The 21762-nt window shown below is 32.7% G+C and overlaps 3 protein-coding genes, 1 long non-coding RNA gene and 1 other non-coding gene across 5 annotated transcripts in view; 3 read left to right on the forward strand and 2 right to left on the reverse strand.

The window, feature by feature from the left end:
* LOC123704579 (lachesin-like) overlaps positions 1-21762 on the forward strand; it is a 79187-nt gene that overhangs the window by 24590 nt on the left and 32835 nt on the right. The window lies entirely within an intron of this gene.
* On the reverse strand, positions 817-6541 carry LOC123704580. Its single transcript, XR_006753145.1, has 4 exons — positions 6507-6541; positions 5968-6047; positions 1100-1170; positions 817-830 (listed from the first exon to the last, which is right to left on the reverse strand). It is a non-coding gene; the product is annotated as an uncharacterized LOC123704580 (long non-coding RNA).
* Trnas-gga lies at positions 11294-11369 on the forward strand. The gene has a single exon. It is a non-coding gene; the product is annotated as a tRNA-Ser (tRNA).
* LOC123704560 lies at positions 12752-14608 on the forward strand. The gene is made up of 2 exons (XM_045652939.1): positions 12752-12889; positions 13695-14608. The coding sequence occupies exons 1-2, from the start codon at positions 12829-12831 to the stop codon at positions 14606-14608; spliced, it is 975 nt and encodes a 324-aa protein (XP_045508895.1). The 5' UTR covers positions 12752-12828.
* Positions 15962-19151, reverse strand: LOC123704577 (leucine-rich repeat extensin-like protein 3). The gene is made up of 4 exons (XM_045652958.1): positions 19111-19151; positions 17530-17769; positions 16964-17244; positions 15962-16293 (listed from the first exon to the last, which is right to left on the reverse strand). The coding sequence occupies exons 1-4, from the start codon at positions 19139-19141 to the stop codon at positions 16069-16071; spliced, it is 777 nt and encodes a 258-aa protein (XP_045508914.1). The 5' UTR covers positions 19142-19151; the 3' UTR covers positions 15962-16068.

Raw genomic sequence — 21762 nt, forward strand, 5'->3', positions numbered from 1 at the left:
GACGGATTTTCAATGTTCTCTATTTCTTCATTAGCACAGTGGAAATCACCATTATTTTGAAGATAATTAGGTATTCCATCTGGGCATGTAAAGTCATTAGTTTGTCCATTATCAACACCATAATTTTTAACAGAAGTAGCGTCTGAATCTGTTACATAAGCAAATTTTATGTCATTATTTGTATCTTGACTCACACATCCGTTCCCTCTTTTCAAAATTTGTTTTAAATCTTCATACCTTTGTAAAATATCTATATTAATATCTCTTCCTTTGTAATTACTGCCACCCGGTATAGTGAATTGATAACATGTGTTTTGATTGGCATTTAAATTACCTCCTGTAATTTTATGGTCATTTATATAATTTTCATTGTCATTTGCTTCATCATCAACATCAACAAAATTAGATACGTCTTGACCAGAAAAAACATCTCGATTTCGTCTTCTTGGTACCATAACTAGATTATTTACATACCATCGTACATTTGAAGGTTCATTTGTATTGTGATTGATATAAAAATAATGTGAATATTTAGTCAGAACGTAATTTAAAATCTCAAAATTTGTGTTCAAACTGGTTATGTATGTGAACCTCCTTTTTCTGTAGAAGTAGAAGTAAATTACTAAATCGTTGTCTTTGTTTTTAGATGTGTGGTATATTTCGCTCATTATTTTATATAGATTATCATCTGAGCCTGCCAAAAATACTTTATGTTTATATTCTTCATCTTTATCTTGTTTTGTGACTTGTGTGTTTCCATTGTTTGTTATTTTGTCACTATTTACTGTTTTATCGCAGTTATTTGTTATATAATCGTTATTATTATTCGTCTGCAAGAGGTTAAGAACATTTAAATTTATTTTATTGATATTAGTGGTTAAAAGGCTAAGGTGATTAGTATAATATTAAAGGTTAAATTTGAAACTGCTTGAGCGTTAAAATTATGATAATTTTATCGTAGTAAATACAATCTATCAGTATGTTCAACGCTATCAAAATGGTTTCAGCTATATAGCATTGATAATTAAACATTATCATGTATTTACTTGTAGAAAATGATATTAAAAAGTTAATTTAATAAGATTCATTAAAAGATTACCTGAAAATATTGAGAAATATGATCTTCGGTACAGCCTCCTTCGGAAAACGCATTCTGACAAATTAATAAAACTGAAACAGAAAAACAAAAATTACTCCCTCTGTTAGAGACAAATTGGTTAACCTACGCACTAATGCAAACACTTTACTCTATATTTTTTTATATTTGTATAATATTATATATTTTTGCATTGCAGTAATATTTAATTGCAGTATCTCAAATTTACGCAACAATAAGAATTTAGATTCCTCCTTCCAGTATTTATTTCAGTCATATTAAGTTTTACTTTTTTTCAGTTATATAAACTTGTGATTATGAATACTCGTATTTTAAAATATCTATATTTCTCAACCATATCTTGGACATTCAGTTATAAAGGCTATGCTTATAACAAATGATTAAATACTTTAACACAAACAACATCTAACGGTGCATTTACATCAAACGAACATAGAGCTAGAGCAAGAGCATTCTTTCGTGATCATTTTGGTGTAAACGAAAACTCGTATTCAGCGTTGTTCAGTATTAGAACATTGCATAGAATCTTTTCGAACGCACTAAGGACAACGAAAGAATGCTCTACGCCTGTTTACACTAAAATAATTTGAAATATTGGGGTTAGAAGAGCATTCGCTTGTTTGATTTATAAATTGTAAAAGAATTAAATAATGTAAGTATTTAAAACCTAGATACGGGTCACTCAATAATTCCACATTTAAAAGGAGATTAAAACTTCTCAAAAGCGTCGCATTACAATTGCAAACGTCATTCTGCCTTTGAACGGCCATTTTGTTTTCGTTTCCCGCTCTTTACGAATGTAAAATGGCTGACAATCAATTTGTATTTGCATGCCTGTGAATATTTTAATAAATAGAGTAGTTTTTATTTAATTTCAAACTGTTTGGATTGGTAATGGATTTTATAATTTTATTTAGTTCTACGTGCAATTTGTAATTCAAACTCAAACTCAAACATTTATTTATTCAATTAGACTTCTTCTAGAAACACTTTCGAATCGTCATTGCATTTTTTTAACATTTACCACCGATTCGGAAAGCAGTATCTATGGAGAAGAACCGGCAAGAAACTCCATAGTTGCTCTTTTAAAATCATGTCAATAAAAGATGGTAATTGGTGTTTTTATAGTTGAAACTACGTTGTTGTATCGGCAAACATTCTACCAGGATATTTCTATCATTTACGGATATATTTAACATAGTTTACGACCTCATTAATTCATCATTATAATTTTGACTTTTATAGATCTTAATTTAAAGCATTTTGTATAGAATGGAAAAAAAAATATTACGACGTGGGAATCAAACCAACATCTTCGGTAAAAGTAAACATATTGTATAATTATTTGAAATGTGAAAAACAAATTTACATTTGCTATCAAAATCGATTCTAACGGTGCATCTTTATCAAACGAGCGAATGCTCATTCTAACCCCACTATTTCTAATTATTTTAGTGTAAACAGACTTAGAGCATTCTTTCGTTGTTCTTAGTGCGTTCGAAAAGATTGTATGCAATGTTCTAATACTGAACAACACTGAATACGAGTTTTCGTTTACACTAAAAGATCGCGAAATAATGCTCTAGCTCCAGCTCTATGTTCGTTTTATGTAAATGTACCGTAAAAATTTAACATCTTACATACATCATATATAAACCCAAATAGGGGTTATTGTAAATTTGCCACAAAGTTAATTCGTCACCTAAAAAAGTATGTGTAAATTTGCCACACTTTTATTTTTTTAAAGTTAATTCGTCACGATTTAATATCAAGTATTGTAAATTCGTCACATCGATAATTTAAGTACAGATAGCAAAAAAATTAAACAATAAATTAATTTAAAATGTTTATTTCTTAATCAGTTTTAGATTTTGGATTTGGTTGGATGGACTTTGTAAAAACATAAGGAAAAGCATAACAAAGATAAATTTTGCTAAAAACCAAGGAACATCTATTTTGTATATGTTCTAAAAATTCACAGCAGTTATAAAGAGTATTACTTAACATCTACATTATTCTACATAGGTAATGGTAAAAATCACAGTTCTCTCTATAAATATTTTTAAAATGTAATGAAATGAGAGCGGCTCTATAATATTTATCACAATCGTATAAAAATAAGTATAAAATATGTTTCACCTATTTTGTATACAGGGTGTAAGGGACAGCCTCCCGAAAACTTTAACCATGGAATCATTCTGAGCAACTTTCGCAAAGAAAGCATATTGTGGAAATGAAAAAAAAAATTTCAACCTCCCATACAAAATTAGCATCTCACTCGAAAATTTTGTATGGGTAGCCGAATTTTTTTTTCATTTCCGCAATATGGTTTTGGGAAAGTTGCTCAGAAAGATGACCTGAGTCCATGGTAAAAGTTTTCGAAAGACTGTCACTTACACCCTGAATGTTCTAAAAATATACAAAAGTTATAAAAAATATTACTTAACATCTATATTATTCTACATAGGTAATCGTAAAAATCACAGTTCTCTCTATAAATATTTTTAAAATGCAATGATCTAAAAGCGGCTCTACAAAATTTATAACAATCCTAAGGATAAGGATCCTAAAAATAAGGATAAAATATTATTCTTTTATTTTAACAAGTAAAGATATTGCTCTTACTTTACTTAAATCATATCCTATAATATTAGAAAAACACAAAGCAAATAAAAATCAAAACTCAAATAGACTAGCGCGTTTCATGATCATGACACTTAATAAATCACAGTTAAAATCACATTATTATAATTATTTTTATAAGTCAACTTTCGTTTTCCATAAAAATAAAAATTCTAATACATAAAAAATCATTTCAAACTTTTAAAAAGCGCAAATCAATTTGACTCAATAATGAATTTACCTTATGTTATTGATGAATTTACCTTATGTGAATGATGACTGTAATATTAAAATGTAAATCATTATATTGCTGGTTTCATCGCAGGCTGAAAGGTATAATTCACTTGCCTTGCTTGCTGGCGGTACTTTACTACTTGTGGCAAATTTACAATAACCCGAATATACCTGTGACGAACTTACACATACTTTTTAAGGCATGTGACGAATTTACTTTCAATGTATGGAGTTTTAAAAACGTGACGAATTAACTTTGTGGCAAATTTACAATAACCCATAAATAGATTTAATAAATCTGTAGAAGGGTCAATTCTGTACATTGAAAATATTGAAAAAATAAATAGCATGAGGTGTTACTGGATCGATACCAAACCCAAATATGTGATTAAAAAAGTTTTTGTCTCTCTGTCTGTCTGTATCGGCATCATGTAAAAAGTAAAAACTAATGGTTCGATTTCGGTGAAACTTGGTATAATTATACCTTATTATCCTGGGCATAAAATAGAATACTTTTTATCCTGGAAAAATACGTAAAAAATCTTAATTTTTCAGTTTTAGGTATAGACCGACATCCGCGCGGACGGTGTTGCGGGCGGAAGCTAGTTCCTAATACTTTCGTTCTATATTTGTTACAAACGAAATAATTATGATAATTATTTCCTTGTACCAAGATAATTATAGGTAGCTATCGAAATAGAAATATGTACCTACATTGATTTACTACCACACTAGAATACTATGAATTATACATAGATTCATTAATATGTACTAAAATACACACAATATACAAGATATTTTTGCTACTTAGGGCTGATTTTTCAATCGTTGGTTAAAATTTATTCATCAAATAACTATTAAACCACCATTTCAAAAATATAAGAGCTAGCGCGCAAGAGCAACTTTGGTCTCCGCAACTATTTTGTCTCTCCCATCAATTCTATGGGCTAGTAAGAAAAAGCACGCACGTAGCGACGCAACTCCCCATAGAGTTGATGAGAGAGACAAAATAGATGCGGAGGCAAAAGTTGCTCTTGCGCGCTAGCTCTAATCTAATTTTCCGTATTTGACAGTTTACAGGTAACATTTTAAAATGTTCGTGTATTCTTTATTGGACGGACTATAAATTTTAACCAAAGATTGAAAAATCGGCGCTAAATATATTAATTTTTCAAACGTTTCATAACATTACAATCCTATCGCACATTCTTCACATAGTATAAAACAAAGTCGCTTTCTCTGTCTCTATGTATATGCTAAAATCTTTAAAACTTAGCAACGGATTTTGATGCGTTTTTTTCAAAAGATAGTGATTCAAGAGAAAGGTTTTTGTATATAATTTACTAGCTGCTCCGCGCGGTTTCACCCCCGTGGCTCCACCCCCGTTGGTCGTAGCGTGATAATATATAGCCTATAACATTCCTCGATAAATGGGCTATCTAACACCGAAAGAATTTTTCAAATCGAATCAGTAGTTCCCGAGATTAGCTCGTTCAAACAAACAAACTCTTCAGCTTTATAATATTAGTATAGATTAGGTTTTAGACAAAGCGGGCGAAGCCGCGGGCGGATAGCTAGTTTATTTATAAAGATAAATGGAAGCCTTGTTCAATTCTACTAAGATATTCCGTAATTATAAGGGAGAGGTTTCCCTTCACCGCTCATTTATTATTCACGTTGATATTTAATTATTTAACCTAATTATGTTGTCTAAATATTATACAAATTATTATTTATATTATATTCAATAGGAATTTTTAACTAGCTGTGCCCCCCGGCTTTATCCACATTGCTATTTATATTAAGTTTATTGTATATAAATATTCTAATATACCTATAGGTATATAATAAGAATATATGAAAGATTTCATTTTTTATGTTTGTTATGGTTCACATCAAAAATTGTTCTACCATTTTTGAAAAACCGACCACCTATAAAAATAATTATTTCTTTATATAGGTACTTAGTTATAAGTATATATTTTAATACTTACCAAATAATACAGTTAATCTGTGGTTCTGTTTTTTCATAGCGGGCTGAGCATAGAGGCACCATTGAGGATTTCAGTCTATTCTGAAAACAAATAATTATCTCCACATATACTAGCGGTCAGTCCCGGCTTCGCCCGTGGTACATGTTTAGGTTTTCTCTCCATCAGAACCATCCCCGTACTACGAGGAATATTAGAAAAAAAAATTGTCGAAATCGGTTCAGCCGTTCTCGAGTTTTGCGTAAACTAAATGAAAAACGAAACATCAAACGAATTTTAGATTTTCAACCGACGACGAGTCGCTAGAGTAATAATATAATTGACTAGCTGTGCCCCGCGGTTTTACCCGCAGTGCTTCGCTCCTGTTTGTCTTAGCGTGATGATATATAGCCTATGCCTTCCTCGATAAATGGGCTATCCAACACCGAAAGAATTTTTCAAATCGGACCAGTAGTTCCTGAGATAAGCGCGTTCAAACAATCTCTTCACCTTATAGATGATGATGATGAAAATGATGATGAAAATAATGATGAAATACTTACATGAATGCATTACCTTCCTCGAGCACAAAATGAAGACATTAAAACAATGTAAAATAATGGTTGAATATTATTTTTACACGGTTTTACAGATTCGACACACGGGGAACAATTAAAAAATAATTCTTGTAATCGATTCGCCATGTTTTATTTTGTAGAATTAATAATTACAAGCGAAACTGTATACAGTTGTATAAAAAAACGTATTATTGTATTTTATAGAACAACTTTCTTTTATAGGGATCTTTAGTTAATTATGTAGCACTAAGCTTACCGCCCGCGGCTTCGCCCGCTTTGACTAAAACCTAATAAATTATATACATACTAAAACCTTCCTCTTGAATCACTCTATCTATTAAAAAAACCGCATCAAAATCCGTTGGGTAGTTTTAAAGATTTAAGCATACAAAGGGACATAGGGACAGAGAAAGCTACTTTGTTTTATATACTATGTAGTGATTGTAAACCATTTTTTGTGCTATTTTTTCAGAAAAATACGTGATGTTTTTGAAAAAATACTCATCATACCAAAATCATTCAACTGACAGACATTATTTACCATGTCAACTTTTTACTAATATTACTATTTTATTACACTAGCTTTCCGCCCGCGGCTTCGCCCGCGTTTTCAAAGAAAAACCTGTTCCCGTAGGATTCCCGGGATAAAACCTATCCTATGTCCTTTCAAGGATATCAAAATATCTCTATACCAAATTTCAAGCAAATTGGTTCAGTAGTTAAGGCGTGATTGAGTAACAGACAGACAGACAGAGTTACTTTCGCATTTATACTTAATATTAATATGGATTTGAATGCCATAAAACCGAAAATATCAAATTCAACCTGATAAATTGTATATTAAAACCTTTCTCCTGAACAATCTATCTATTAAAAAACCGCATCAAAAACCGTTGCGTAGTTTTAAATATTTAAGCATAGGGAAATAGGGTCAGAAAAAGCGACTTTGTTTTATACTATGTAGTACTTTTACTAATATTATCAATGCGAAAGTTTTTATTTGCATGTCTTTATTTTACGTCGCAACAGAGCGATTTTATGGTATGTTTTAACACTTAGGAGGCTAGAAAGTGGCATAGGCTACTTATTACCGCGTTGTAACATCTCATTCTCATGGGATTTTCTTCTGACCACGCTGGCGAAGCCGTGGGCGGAAAGAATAGTTTGTAAAAGATAATACTGGCCCTTGTCCAACTAAATAATTGAGTATATCAATTCTATTCTTTCGAATAAAGAATGGAAAAACATCTAGACTTCGAAATTTTAATTCAAACAAATGCATCTAGAATTTTGCCTCCTCCTACAAAAAATAAGCAATATAATATATCAAATAGTCTTTGAGCTGTTATATATTTCTTTTATTCATTATTTAAAAATAATAATGTGTAATATGGTGAGTGGCCATATTTGTGTAGTAGGTAGTGTAATTGGTGAAAAAGAAGCATACGGTCTAGGCATATTCTGTGTATCAAAAACTATCAGTCCAATAAATTTCATTTGGTTATCAAAAGTATGAAAAAAATCCATAAAAGTTAATTTAATTAAAAATAGCCATGACCACTCTTCGATAGGCAAGCTATAAGCATATTTGTTTATAAAAAATATTTAATAAAAAATACGTCTCATCTGGTTATCAGATCGGTGAAGGACGATTTCCCACGGGCTCTCCTACTATTTACTCAACATCTAACGAACATAGATCTAAAGCTAGAGTGCGGCTAGAGCAAAAGCATTCTTTCGTGATCTATTAGTGTAAACGAAAACTCGTATTCAGTGTTGTTCAGTATTAGAACATTGCATAGAATCTTTTCGAACGCACTAAGAACAACGAAAGAATGCTCTACGCCTGTTTACACTAAAATTATTTGACATAGTGGGGTTAGAATGAGCATTCAGTCGTTTGATGTAATTATGCACCTTAGATACAGCCAGGCGCGGTCCCAGGGGGGTGGTCACGGGGGACATGACCCCCCCCAAAATCGTACTCGATAAAATAGAAAAAAATTCTTATACTGTACAATATATAAAAAACTGGTGCAAATCGGAGTCACTCGCACATCTAAAGTTCTGTTTAAACCTGTTTTTAATCCCTTGCAAATGTTGAAATTTGCGAAAATTTGCAGCTAACGGCTTCCGACTCGCACTTGGCCGGTTTTTTTATAATATATTGTACAGTATAAGAATTTTTTTCTATTTTATCGAGTACGATTTTCTCAAGTTTTTGCTTATCACTTCTTCTTCACTTGAATACGATATTTGGCGAGTACGGTTGGGGGGGGGGGGGGATTCCATACCTTTCCAGCTGCGTGTCCCCCCCCCCAAAATGTCAGGCTGGGACCGCGCCTGGATACAGCGGTAATTATTATCGTTGCAAGTAAATGAATATAATTTTAAAATCACGCTTTAATAAAATACAGAACCTCATGAAATTATTGTATTTTTACTAATCCTATCCTATATCTATCTACTGATATTATAAATGCGAAAGTTTGCGAGAATGGATGTATGGTATGTGTATGTATGTTTGTTACTCTTTCACACAAATACTACTGAACCGATTACAATGAAATTTAGCACACATATAGAGGGTAACTTGGATTAACAATGATACATTTCGGTTTATGACTATATTTTTGTATCAAATGTGAATACGGGCAAAACCCAGACATCTAGTTTTCTATAAGTAAGGTAAATAAATAAAACAATAAATCAATTTATAAATTTTTTATTTAATATCACTCCGAAGTATCTCCAAGAACCGTGTCTGCTACTGCTTCTGGCAGACTGAGTAGACTCTTCAGTAGACCATTGGATACTTTCTTCTTTGTTGATGTTAGCACGGACTCTAAAGTGTTGCCAGCTATAAAAATAATAATACCATAATTATTATATCATATTAATTATTACATAACAGCGGTCCGACCGCGGCTTCGCCCGCTTTGTCTAAAACCTAATCTATACAATATATTAAAGCTAAAGAGTTTGTTTGTTTGAACGCGCTAATCTCAGGAACTACTGGTCCGATTTGAATAATTCTTTCTGTGTTAGATAGTCCATTCATCGAGGAAGGCTATAATATTATATCTTCACGCTAAGATCAACAGGAGCGGAGTGAAACCGCGAAGCGCAGCTAGTAAATTATATATTAAAACCTTCCTCTTGAATCACTCTATCTATTAAAAACACCACATCAAAATCCGAGGGTGTGATCCGTTAAAATCTTTAATTTCTAAATGTACATAATAGTCGTGTAAAATCAAACAATAGAAAATAATACATTTTACATCATAATTTCACCATTTAAAAAATCCATTTAGCTCTTAACCTACTAAAATTATTAATTTTTCAATACTTTAAAATCATTACCTCTTGAAGCATCGTCAGTCTTCGGGCTGGTTCTATCCTGGTCCAACTTGATCACAATATTGGGGTATGGGGTATTCATTCTGTATGGACATTGTGTGTAGTATAGCTGATTGACCCCCGTGGGGCAAGGGGCTAAGTTCGGGTGGGCGAAGGCAAGGAGTAACTCTGAAAGAAGATATTTAGAGGTCACATTTTCAAATTATTCTTTCTTTGACAATATTATAAAGTTTAAAAGTTTTTTTTATTTACCAAGTAACTAAGTAATAGATAATATTTAATCTACTAGTGTTAATTATCTTTATAAGTATTTATTTAAAAATGATATATCTATGTTTATCAGCCATCTAGTTTCCCACAAGCGAAAGCTTAGTATGGGATCAGATCGTGTCGTGTGTGAAAATTGTCCTGAAAATATTTTCGCGGCCCGGATATAAGAATTAAAAGTAAAATAAACAAAAAAAAAATTGTTTTTTAAGAGCCTCTTCCTCTTTTGGAAACATAGATAAAAAATACGCATACCACAGACTACTAAACATTTATTACGCATACTGGAAAAGCGACCTCTAGTGAATTAAATGTAAAACTTACGTGTCAAAAGAACACCCAAGTGAAGATACATTTTTGATTCAGCTACAGAACTCTTCTGAAATGAATCGAATGCGTAATTTTTTATTGAAGTAATATTCCATGGACAATAACGAATTAATTGGATTTGCTGTTATAATTCAAAAAATTGTTTTTTAAACAATTCACTGTTAATTTCTACTCATTACTCATACGAATACGTAAAAGGTTATTTTGATGACTAAAACGAGGAGAGACTTGACAATCTATATTTTAAGGATGCTATTTACTAAGAACTTCTTCTACTTTATAATTATTTTTAAACGATTACGCAGGAAAGAGTACCTATAGATATCTAAACTCAACATACCTACCTAAAAAAGAAACATATTATATCAATATTCTGTTCATTAAGCTTTTTGTTTATTTGTTTGAACGCACTAATCTCAGTAACTACAGGTCCGATTTGACAAATTCTTTCGGTGTTAGATAGCCCATTTATCGAGGAAGGCTATAGGCTATATATCATGCACGCTTAGACCAACACGAGCGGAGCAATGCGGGTAAAACCGCGGGTACAGCTAGTATGATATACATTTAGACCTACATGGTATAACATTTTAACAAGATTATGAATGACATTGTATAGATTTATTGGCTTATCTACCTATTTATATGATAATATAATAAAAATATAATTTTTAGGTTTTTATGGCATTCAAATGCTTTATAAATATAAATTTATAAACATCTCAATAGATGGCGTGCGGTGAGTCCCTTTAGACACATAAAATAAAACTGAAAGAATAGAATAAATTCTCTTCTTCGATTGCTCTGGCGGGTCACGAGTGGCTGAGTTGGTCAAGCATCCGCCCCGGAAAGGCGCGAAGGATGCGGGTTCGAGTCCCGCCTCGTGATCGAATTTTTTCTATTCTTTATAAATTTATATAAAATATAATAAAGTAAATTTAATAAAACTAGCTGACACAAATAATCATATCAATTCGGTCAAGCCGTTTCGGAGGACTTTTCTTGTAATGACTATGATACAAAAATTATATAGGTACATATAGTTATTTAGTTATAAATGCGAAAATTTGAATGGATTAATATGTATGGATGATTTTTACTGTACTGTACTGTTTATACTGTTACTGTTTTGATGAAACTTTTGTAGTGTCTTACATATCTAAAGGAATACATAGCTTCACGAATGAAAAGATGGAAAAAGCTAGTTTAAAATAATTAATGATATAAAATGTTTCTGAAAGTGAACATGTAAGTTCATAATATAATTTATAATTACTATTTTCTCTTTCGCTCACAGCTCCATAAACGTATTCTTCCAATATCACAGGTTGTCTGGTAGAAATCACTTGTAAGTGATAAGACCGCCTTTTGTACATTGTTCCTATGTGCTGTTTTCTTCTCTGTTATTTTATTTGGTGTGCAATAAAGAATTAATTATTATTTTTTACAGGTAAGAAAACTACGACATGTGCAGATGGTACGGTTTATTATAGATTTTTTAGCAGAAATTGGAAATCAAATTAAAATATTAATGTGCTTTTAGATACATAAACTTCTCTTTATAACAGAAATGAATTGCCAAATGCGTTGCTTAGCGTAAAATTCGAACACTCAACTGTTTTTTGGTACAAGGACCAAGTTAGGTTCTTATGGAGAGAAAACACGATAAAGTGCAGAACAACGTCTGCTGGGCGAGTTAGTATACAATATATTTACGTACTAGCTTTCTGCCCGCGGCTTCACCCGCTTTTCCTAATCCATACTAATATTATAAATGCGAAAGTAACTCTGTCTGTCTGTCACGTTACTCAATCACGCCTTAACTACTCAACCAATTTGCATGAAATTTGGTATAGAGATATTTTGATACCCGAGAAAGGACGTAGGCTACTTTTTACCCCGGGAAATAGGATAGATTTTTCCCAGAAATCCCACGGGAACGGGAACTATGCGGGTTTTTCTTTGACTGCGCGGGCGAAGCTGCGGGTGGAAAGCTAGTACCTAATAAATTATCTACTAAAACCATTTGCGAGAATCTATCTATTCAAAAATCGCATCTAATTCCGTTGCGTAGTTTTTAAGATTTAAGCCTAAATACGGACGGACAGACAGCTACAGCGAATTTATTGTATCCGATGTAGTGATTATGTACTATGTATTAACTTATTATATGTACCACGTGAGAGAAGCCACGGCATCACCATAGCAATCTAACCAACCTACCTAAAAATCTAAAAATCATCAAGATATCAACTAATTAATACTCAGGATGTTTTCAAAAAACATTTTTCAATTAAATTCCATTTTGCGTAATGCTATGAACCATAAAATGGGTATATAAAGTGGTATGAGTGGTACGAAACCACATAGAAGTGGTACAATGGCGAAGCAAATGTTGGTATTAATCGGTAAGTTATTTTTTTTTCTTTTTATTAATATACTAGCTGTTGCCCGCAGCTTCGCTTGCTTGGAAAATATAAGTTTTCATGGTATAAGTTTTCATCCCCTATTTTACCCCTTTAGGGGATGAATTTTCTAAAATCCTTTCTTAGGGGACGCCTACGCTATGACATCTACCTGCATGCCAAATTTCGGACCGATACGTCCAGTGGTTTGGGCTGTGCGTTGATAGATCACTATATCGGTCACCTTTGAGTTTTATATATACATATATAGATGTCTGTACTATTAAATAGATTATTTGTTTGTTACTATTAACTCAAAAACTACTTGATCGATTTCACTTGTAGAAAGCTACGTTATTTTTAAGTTATATAGATTTAAATAATGCTTTTATTAATATTATTGATCTACTTAAATAATGTTTATCCAGTGAAATAATATTAAAAATCGGACATGTAGTTTTTGCATAGAGCGTTCAACCAAATATTTTAAGTAAGAATATTAGCGTATCTATACATATAATAAATCTGTAGAAAGGTCAATTCTGTACATTGAAAATATTGAAAAAATAAATAGCAGGGGGTGTTACTGGATCGATACCAAACCCAAAATGTGTGTTTAAAAATTGTTTATCTTTCTGTATTTCTGTCTGTATGTGAAGGCTTCACGTAAAAACTAACTGTTCGATAGAATACTTTTTATCCCGGAAAAATACGTAGAAAAAAAAAATCTTAATCTTTCCGCGCTGACGGAGTAGCGGGCGGAAGCTAGTTTAATATAAAAGTCTACATTAAATCTATCACATTACAGCTTGCTTCAGCCTAGCAGCCAGCAACCCGCTGGGCCAAACGGTATGCGAGCATACCATGCTGCCCAGTATTCTACCAAAAACTCCCATCTACGACCAGGGAATTATATCGCTTCTATCCTATTTGGCATCTCTGAGCATCCCTGCACAGTTACCATATGGAAATGTTGGAATTTCGACTACAGTGTACGATCCTACGGCTAATTTGGGGAATTTAGGCGCTCTGGGCACTTTAGGTAACCCTCTAGGCGCTTTAGGAAACCCTCTAGGTGCTTTAGGTAACCCTCTAGGCACTTTAGGAAACTTAGGCAGTTTGGGCACTTTAGGAAACTTAGGTAGTTTGGGCACTTTAGGAAACCTGGGCAATTTGGGTTCGAATTTAGGTGCCGGATATCCTGGTATATCTTACCTACCATATAATAATATATTATCACAACTACAGTTACAAGCCAGTCAGCAACCTACAACAACAATATGTGAAACTGCTACGAGTAATTTAGGCATGCCAGGCAATATACTTGAAACTTCACCCATCATGCCATACCCTGGCATCTCTAATATGCCCATGCCATGCCCTATACACGCTACTATAAGCGAAAGCATGCCAACCACAACTGTATGCGAAACAACGCCAGTAGTATCCATTCCTAATTGGCTTATAAACTATCTCTTGCAAATGCAAGTACCTCAACCCAACCCTATACAAACTACAGTGTGTGAAACATCTATGCCTTCAAATATACCTATAAACATTCCTATCTCAAACCTACCTGTAACTGGAATGCCCATGTCAACTTTGCCCATGACAATGCCAAACTTACCTATATCAAATATGCCTGTAGCTGGTATTTCGATGTCAAATATGCAACTACCTATGCCATTACAGGGACTGCCAGTGACAATTCAAATAGTTTAAAAAAACAAAAGAATAGACAACAGAATGTTGCATAAAATAAAAAAGGAAGAAAGAAGTTTGATCTACATTTAAAAAAAAATATGCTTGTGTCTATGGTTTAAATTTAAATTTTCGTTCGTAAAATTTTTCCAACATGGCGGATATTTCACGGATAGATTTATCAAAATTAAGTATTGTTTTATGCAACATTACCGAGCTTAATGGCAGAAAAACCGCGAGAATTATGGATTCCGAATTCTACTTAATAATGCGCTCATAAATTAAAAACGAGGCGGCTATTTTTGCTAATTCTCTGTTTATTTTTGCAATTGCATGTGAATTATAATCAATTTTCCAGCTGATGTTTTATTTTGTTGTTAAAAGTTTTAGTATCTGTTTTATCTTAAAAATATATTACAATGTAAACTGTTGCAGATTATTGTGGAATTAATACTGTTTGCATTTTTTAAAAGAATAGAAAAAGCGATTAGATATTCTTTAAAAAAATTCAAATATCTAAAAACATTTAATGAAATAAAGATGAAAATATGTTTTTGGAATTAATAACTACTCAATAAATATGTTATTTTAACAAAATTAATTGAATCAGTAATAAATAAGTCGCGTCACCAAAAATATAAATTATATATTTTATCTACTTGCTTGTATGTTATATGTATTATCTCAAATAAATTTACTTATGTATCGATTTTGTGTTTTTCATTTATTTCATTTTACGCATTATCTTTTTTGACATCCTTTGCAATGTTTATTTTTTAAATTTTTACCTTTTTCGAGTTGGATAGGTATATGATATGTTTGAATACATGATTATAATTTTGGACTGTTTTCTCTCATTTTATAAAAGGACAAGATTTTTGGTAAGTGTCCAGGTTTTAATGATTACACTCAAACTGCTTAGCTGATCAATGTTTCTTCATTCCTGAGTAATGCTTTATTTTTTTAGTTTATCATATAAGTCTGTTTTCAACTATATTTATTAACTTCAACATATAATTTGTAGAAACCTCGTTTAGCAACGGTTAGTTTTTGATCATTTTAATTATTTTACGCCCATATTTCAGCTAAATAAGTTTTTATTACACTAGTTATATCAATTATCAATATCTATTTAACAACATATTCGAGTAAAGAAGAATGACCACGGGTGGTATCGATAAAAGTTTAGTTGTGCCACGTATTCGTGATATTGTTAATTCCTATTTGTATTTATAATGATCATAATTATGTGTAACTATTAAGTCTTAATTTATACCGGATAAATTGAAGTAAAGTAAAAGTTTTTGTTTTGAAACATCCAATTTGATTTAATTTGCTCTATAAAAATAAAGGGTCAAAAATAAAACTACAATATGCTTGAAAAAATACCCGTTATATATTTCAAATCACAACACGTTTACAAACATAGCTTCACATATACATAATATTATATTATATTATTTACCCCTTACAAGGGGGAATTACCCCTGGCATAGACAAGGGGGCAGCGGGGGGCAGGGGGGTGGACAGGGAGGGGGTGGACAGGGACAGGGGTTGTATATACTGATACGGGCACAACCGCACGCACGTATGGGGGTTGTCGGGTTCGGTCGGAAGCAGATGACTGGGGGTTGTGGGATGATCAGTTTTGGGGGTTGCACGACTAAAGCTGCTGGTGGGGGTGGGAACACCTTTTGGGGTTGTACCTGTAAAGAAGTTTTTAAATGTTTAGTTCTGTAGCATGCAATGTTTTTTTGTATGTAAATTTTCATGTTTTATATATGAATGTAATAGTTGTTTAGGAAAGATATAATGTAAGCTTATTAATCTGTGAGGCGTGAACTCACAAATAAATACTATAGAACCTATAAATAATGTAGCCGTAAAAATAATCTTCTGTCTATGAAATTATACAGTTTTAATTTGTTTCTAATTATGCAATGTTAATGAAAGTCAGTTCTTTTGATATTTACACAAAAAGGTTGTGTGGCAAAAAATACTTAACAGCTTTCAGTGTAATTATAATTTTCTAGGTAATCTACGAAACCTTTTCTGAAATACCATACAATATATTATATTCTTTCTAATATGTCATTCATATTTTGCCTGATAGCTAGACGTATTAGACATAAAGTCAATGCAAACCAGTAGAGTTACGTTTGTAACTTAGTTTTCTTCAATGAATCATATTTATAGATACATAATTTGTCGATTTATGATTTTGACAGGGATCGAAGAATAAATTGTTTAAAAATTCATTTTTTTTAATGCTAAATTTACACTACCCAAACATCGTTGATTTTCAGTCTGCCCCTTTATCCAAGGCATGTAGTTTTAAAATTATTTTTAAGCTCATTAAATTGAATATTAACTTACCCTGATCGGTGGAATCTTAGGCGGCACAACAGGCGCTGGTCGCACAACTATTGGCCTTGGTTGTGGAGGGTACACCAGCGCTGGTTGGACCTGTATCGGCGCGGGGGTCGGGGGTTGCACGGGCGGGGGTTTCACGTATATAGGTGCAGGGGTCGGGGGTTGGACGGGCCCGGGTTTGACGTAGATCACCGGGGGGCTGGGAGGGGTTACCGTGCCCGGACGGACCACGATGGGAGCCGGGCGTGGGAAGCGGATTTGACCTGGTTTTACGAGGACGGATCCTGGAAATAAATAAATATGAAATACAGTACAGATTAAAAAAAAAAATCTTATTTGATTCGTGTTTATCATACAAATTTCCTTCTTTTTAAAAATAACAATTGAAATAACAAGCTAAGTTATATAGAAAATTGTTCTCACGATTTAGATATTAATAAGCACAAAAAATAATACTATTACAAATTCAACTTATTTTTCGAAAAAGTAGAGGTCTAAACGAGTTACAAATATTCTAAGCTTCTTTGAGTTTTTTATAAAACTTATAACCAAAAACTTAAAACTCTTACCATAAGGCGCTTGCCCATAAATATAATTGACGTCCGGTTCATTAGGATTGCAAGGTCGTATTTCCACCACGTCATGGCCACAGGGGTCCGGTATCGGTTCCGGGCATGGTTCCGGGCAGGGGTTAGGTTCCGGGCATGGTTCTGGGCAGGGGTTCGGTGGTGGACATGGTTCTGGGCAGGGGTCGCACGGATATTGGGGGTCCGGTACTGGCTGTGCGAACGCCGCGCCCAGAAGGAGAACTGTAGTAGAATTTAGATATATTTTATACAGATATATTTACAAGATATTATTGTTAATGGTATATGTAGTAGGTATACAGGGTGTCCCACTATTGGTATTTAGTATACCAACAGTGGAACACCCTGTATAATAATCAAAACTTATAAACAAGCATATAACCCACAAACTCATAAAAGCATAACAGCTTAGACACTCGTGGCACATACGACTATTTGGAATTATTCCAAGCAATAGGAACAATATTTTTGGCAAGACACAACCATACGACTTTGTTGTTGTTTAATTTACAATTTTGTGTGAATAAAGTTTATTGTTCTATACATAGTAAAAAGTTGCTGGGCCTTTACAAGTGGCAGAGACGACAATGAAAAGAAACTTCTATCGCTATAATAATTATTGACATAAAACTCATGAAATTATTTTAAGAAAGTGTTAAATGTGTGATTGATATCCTAAAAAGTAAAGAATATTTAATTATATTTTTTTTATGACTGACTGGATGACATTTTTTGTTCGAGGTCAGTAATCGGACCAGTAGTTCCTGAGATTAGCGCGTTCACACAAACAAACCAACTCTTCATATTTATAATATTATATTAGTATAGATTTGGCACTACATTATTATACTTGGCATTAAGTCATTGACAGTTTTCAACTGTGCCTTCAACGAGCATCGAACCTGCAACCCATTATATGTTAAGCTAGTAAGTATGCTGTCCATTTGGAAGCTCGCCAACTTGAATTTGGCACTAAACAGTCATAGCGTTTGAAAGTATAGCTTAAGTGATGGAATTTAGGTTAATAGATAGGCTAGATTATAATATTATCACTACATACTTAGTATAAACTAGAGTCACTTCCCGCGTCTGTATGTATGTAAGCTTAGCTCTTTTAAACTACACAACGGATTTAGATGCAGTTTTTTAATGGTAGATGATTAGAGTGATTCAAGAGCAAGGTTTTAATTTATAATTAATTAGGTTTTAGGCAAAGGAGGCAAAGCTGCGGGCGGTAAGCTAGTTAATATTATAAATTTTGTAATAGAGTTTATAGTAGATTATAATTATAAGTACTTACTATGTTTTTGAAGAAATAAAGTGAAAGACTGAATATTACTCGAACAATCGGATAAAAAGTTAATTTAAACAAAATGTAATGCACAAAACTGCAATTAAACATATTTTGTCAAAAAAAAATTACCAAAAAAAAATTGTCAAAAATGAGATAAGTCCCATATTAACTTACGTAAACAAAAAATAACTGCCAATGTAAGTTATTTCTACAAAAATTTTGATTTTTTTCTATAAAAAATCGAAAAAAATAAAAACAATTTTGCTCACCAGATAACCACTTCAACGCACCCCTAGCCATGATCGTCTGATGAATATAACGAAAATTCTACATTTTTATATATTTAATAAAATAAATATTATTAAAATAAAATCAACCAGTGTGACCGCACAATTTTATATGCTTTAAATTCGTAAACTATCACATTTCGTTACGGTCATGGAAGGATGGACATCTTTATAATATTTTGAATTTTTTGTAACGTATTTTTTTTGTCTATTGTGTATTGTACCTTTGTGTATGCCCGTGGTACATATTTCGCAATAAAAGTTAGCCTATGTTCTTTTTTAGGGTCTAAACTAAAGGTTGTCTGTGCCAAATTTCATCAATATCGGTTGAGAGGTTTAAGCAGGAAAGCGTTTACAGACAGAGTTACTTTCGTATTAATAATATTAGTAGGGATTAAAAGAATATTCTACTAATCTTATCCTACTATAATTAATCAATTAATTAATTAGTACTTATTTATTATAAATGCGAAAGTTTATGAGGATGTATGTGTGTGTATGTATGTTTGTTGTTCACGCAAATATTTCTGAACCGATCACAATGAAATTTAGCACACATATAGAGGGTAACTTGGATTAATACATAGGATAGGTTTTATCTCGGAAATTCCACGGGAGCGGGAACTATATGGGTTTTTCTTTGAAAACGCGGGTGAAGCCGCGGGCGGAAAGCCAGTAAAAAATATACTATATAATAGCTTAGTAGCTAGGTACTGAAAAAATATTGTAGTAATGAATAGTGATTTTATTTTTCTTGCAATGTGTCCGTAGCATGCAGGTAGTATGCTACGGACATGACAATATGTAGTGATTCTTGCAATGTCAATTTTAATCTAAAACTGTATGTTGCCGTCAGTTTAAAAACTGAACAAGTGATAACTGCGTTAAAAACAACCGACTTCAAACTTGCACTTGCAACATTTACAAATACAGACAAAAATGCTCATAAAATATAAACTACTGGGCCTATCCGAATAAAATTTTTATGGGACCAATTCGACACCATTCCGAATCAAACAATCAAAAAGAATCACGTAAATCGGTTCACACCACATTTTGCGATTCATTTTTATAGTATAAAAGATGTACTATCATCTCGCCAGAAATTTCTCGAGTACTTAAAATCTAATAAGACATTATAAAGAGGAAACATTATATTTTTGTTTTTTTACTGATTAAACTCCAAAGAAAAATTACCAATTTTAAAACTCATTGTATATATTTTGATTATATACAGAAGTTTCATTATTATTGATTCCCAAGTACCTAACATAGGCTTCATTTTTAACTAGATTTCCGCCCGCGGCTTCGCCCGCGTTTGCAAAGGAAAACCCGCATAGTTCCCGTTCCCGTGGGATTTCCGGGATAAAAACTATCCTATGTGTTAGTCCAAGTTACCCTCTATATGTGTGCTAAATTTCATTGTAATCGGTTCAGTAGTTTTTACCTACGTGAAAGAGTAACAAACATCCATACATCCATACAAACTTTCGCCTTTATAATATATATTAGACTAGCGGTCCGCCCCGGCTTCGCCCGTGGTACATGTTTACGTTTTCTCTACATAAGAACCATCCTCGTACTTCAAGGAATATAATAAAAAAAGAATTATCGAAATCGGTTCAGCCGTTCTCGAGTTATGGAATTACAACGAAAAGTGGCATTGATTTTTATATATTAGATATTAGATAGATGCAGGTCGGGTAAAACCTGGGCTAACGGCTAGTTTAGAACATTGTTTAAATTGCTACAATCTATGTTAGCTATTGATTTATACTATGGTATGTATCATGATAGTCTATACTTAATATTATAAAGCTGAAAAGTTTGTTTATTTGAACGCGCTAATCTCGAAACTACTGGTCCGATTTGAAAATTTATTTCGGTGTTAGATAGCCCATTTATCGAGGAAGGCTATAGGCTATATATCATAACGCCAACAGGAGCGGAGCAATGCGGGTTAAACCGCGGAGCACAGCTAGTTTTCAATAATTATTTAGCTTTTTTCTCTACCGCTTTTGGTAAAAACCCTATATATTTGCATTCTTATCTTTCATGTCACGTTGTGCATAGTTCGTTAGTTTGTTTGCTTTACTGTTTGTCATCGTTACCGCTAATATCAAGAGAAAAGGAAAAAAATAATTCAGAGACAATACAAATATTGGGTGCACAGTGCACACATCACCACATAGTATAAAACAAAGTCGCTTTCTCTGTCCCTATGTCCCTTTGTATGCTTAAATCTTTAAAACTACGCAACGGATTTTGATGCGGTTTTTTTAAATAGATAGAGTGATTCAAGAGGAAGGTTTTAGTATATAATTTACTAGGTTTTAGACAAAGGGGGCGATGCCGCGGTCGGTAAGCTTGTTTGTTGTATTTCAATAATGAATAGAATTTCGCCTACGTTTTCAAAGAAAAACCCGCATAGTTCCCGTTCCTGTGGGATTTCCGGGATAAAAAGCCTATCTCTTATTCTGGGTCTTCAGCTACCTACATACCAAATTTCATTGTTATCGGTTCAGTGGTATTTACGTGAAAAACTAACAAACATCTATCTATCTTCACAACCTTTAACATTTATAATATTAGTAGTTAGGATAGTAGGATTTTTCATTTTTTTATTATTATTTA

The sequence above is a fragment of the Colias croceus genome, chromosome 30, assembly GCF_905220415.1.
Source record: "Colias croceus chromosome 30, ilColCroc2.1".
NCBI lineage: Eukaryota > Metazoa > Arthropoda > Insecta > Lepidoptera > Pieridae > Colias > Colias croceus.

Bases quoted from the DNA above. Each gene is read 5' to 3' on its own strand.
- LOC123704560 (XM_045652939.1), top strand. From the start codon at position 12,829: ATGAGTGGTACGAAACCACATAGAAGTGGTACAATGGCGAAGCAAATG. The intron at 12,890-13,694 runs GTAAGTTATTTT...ATCACATTACAG, and splicing joins GCAAATGTTGGTATTAATCG to CTTGCTTCAGCCTAGCAGCC.
- LOC123704577 (XM_045652958.1), bottom strand. From the start codon at position 19,141: ATGGCTAGGGGTGCGTTGAAGTGGTTATCTG. The intron at 17,245-17,529 runs GTAAGAGTTTTA...ATTTATTTCCAG, and splicing joins TTATGGGCAAGCGCCTTATG to GATCCGTCCTCGTAAAACCA. The intron at 16,294-16,963 runs GTAAGTTAATAT...ACTTCTTTACAG, and splicing joins CTAAGATTCCACCGATCAGG to GTACAACCCCAAAAGGTGTT.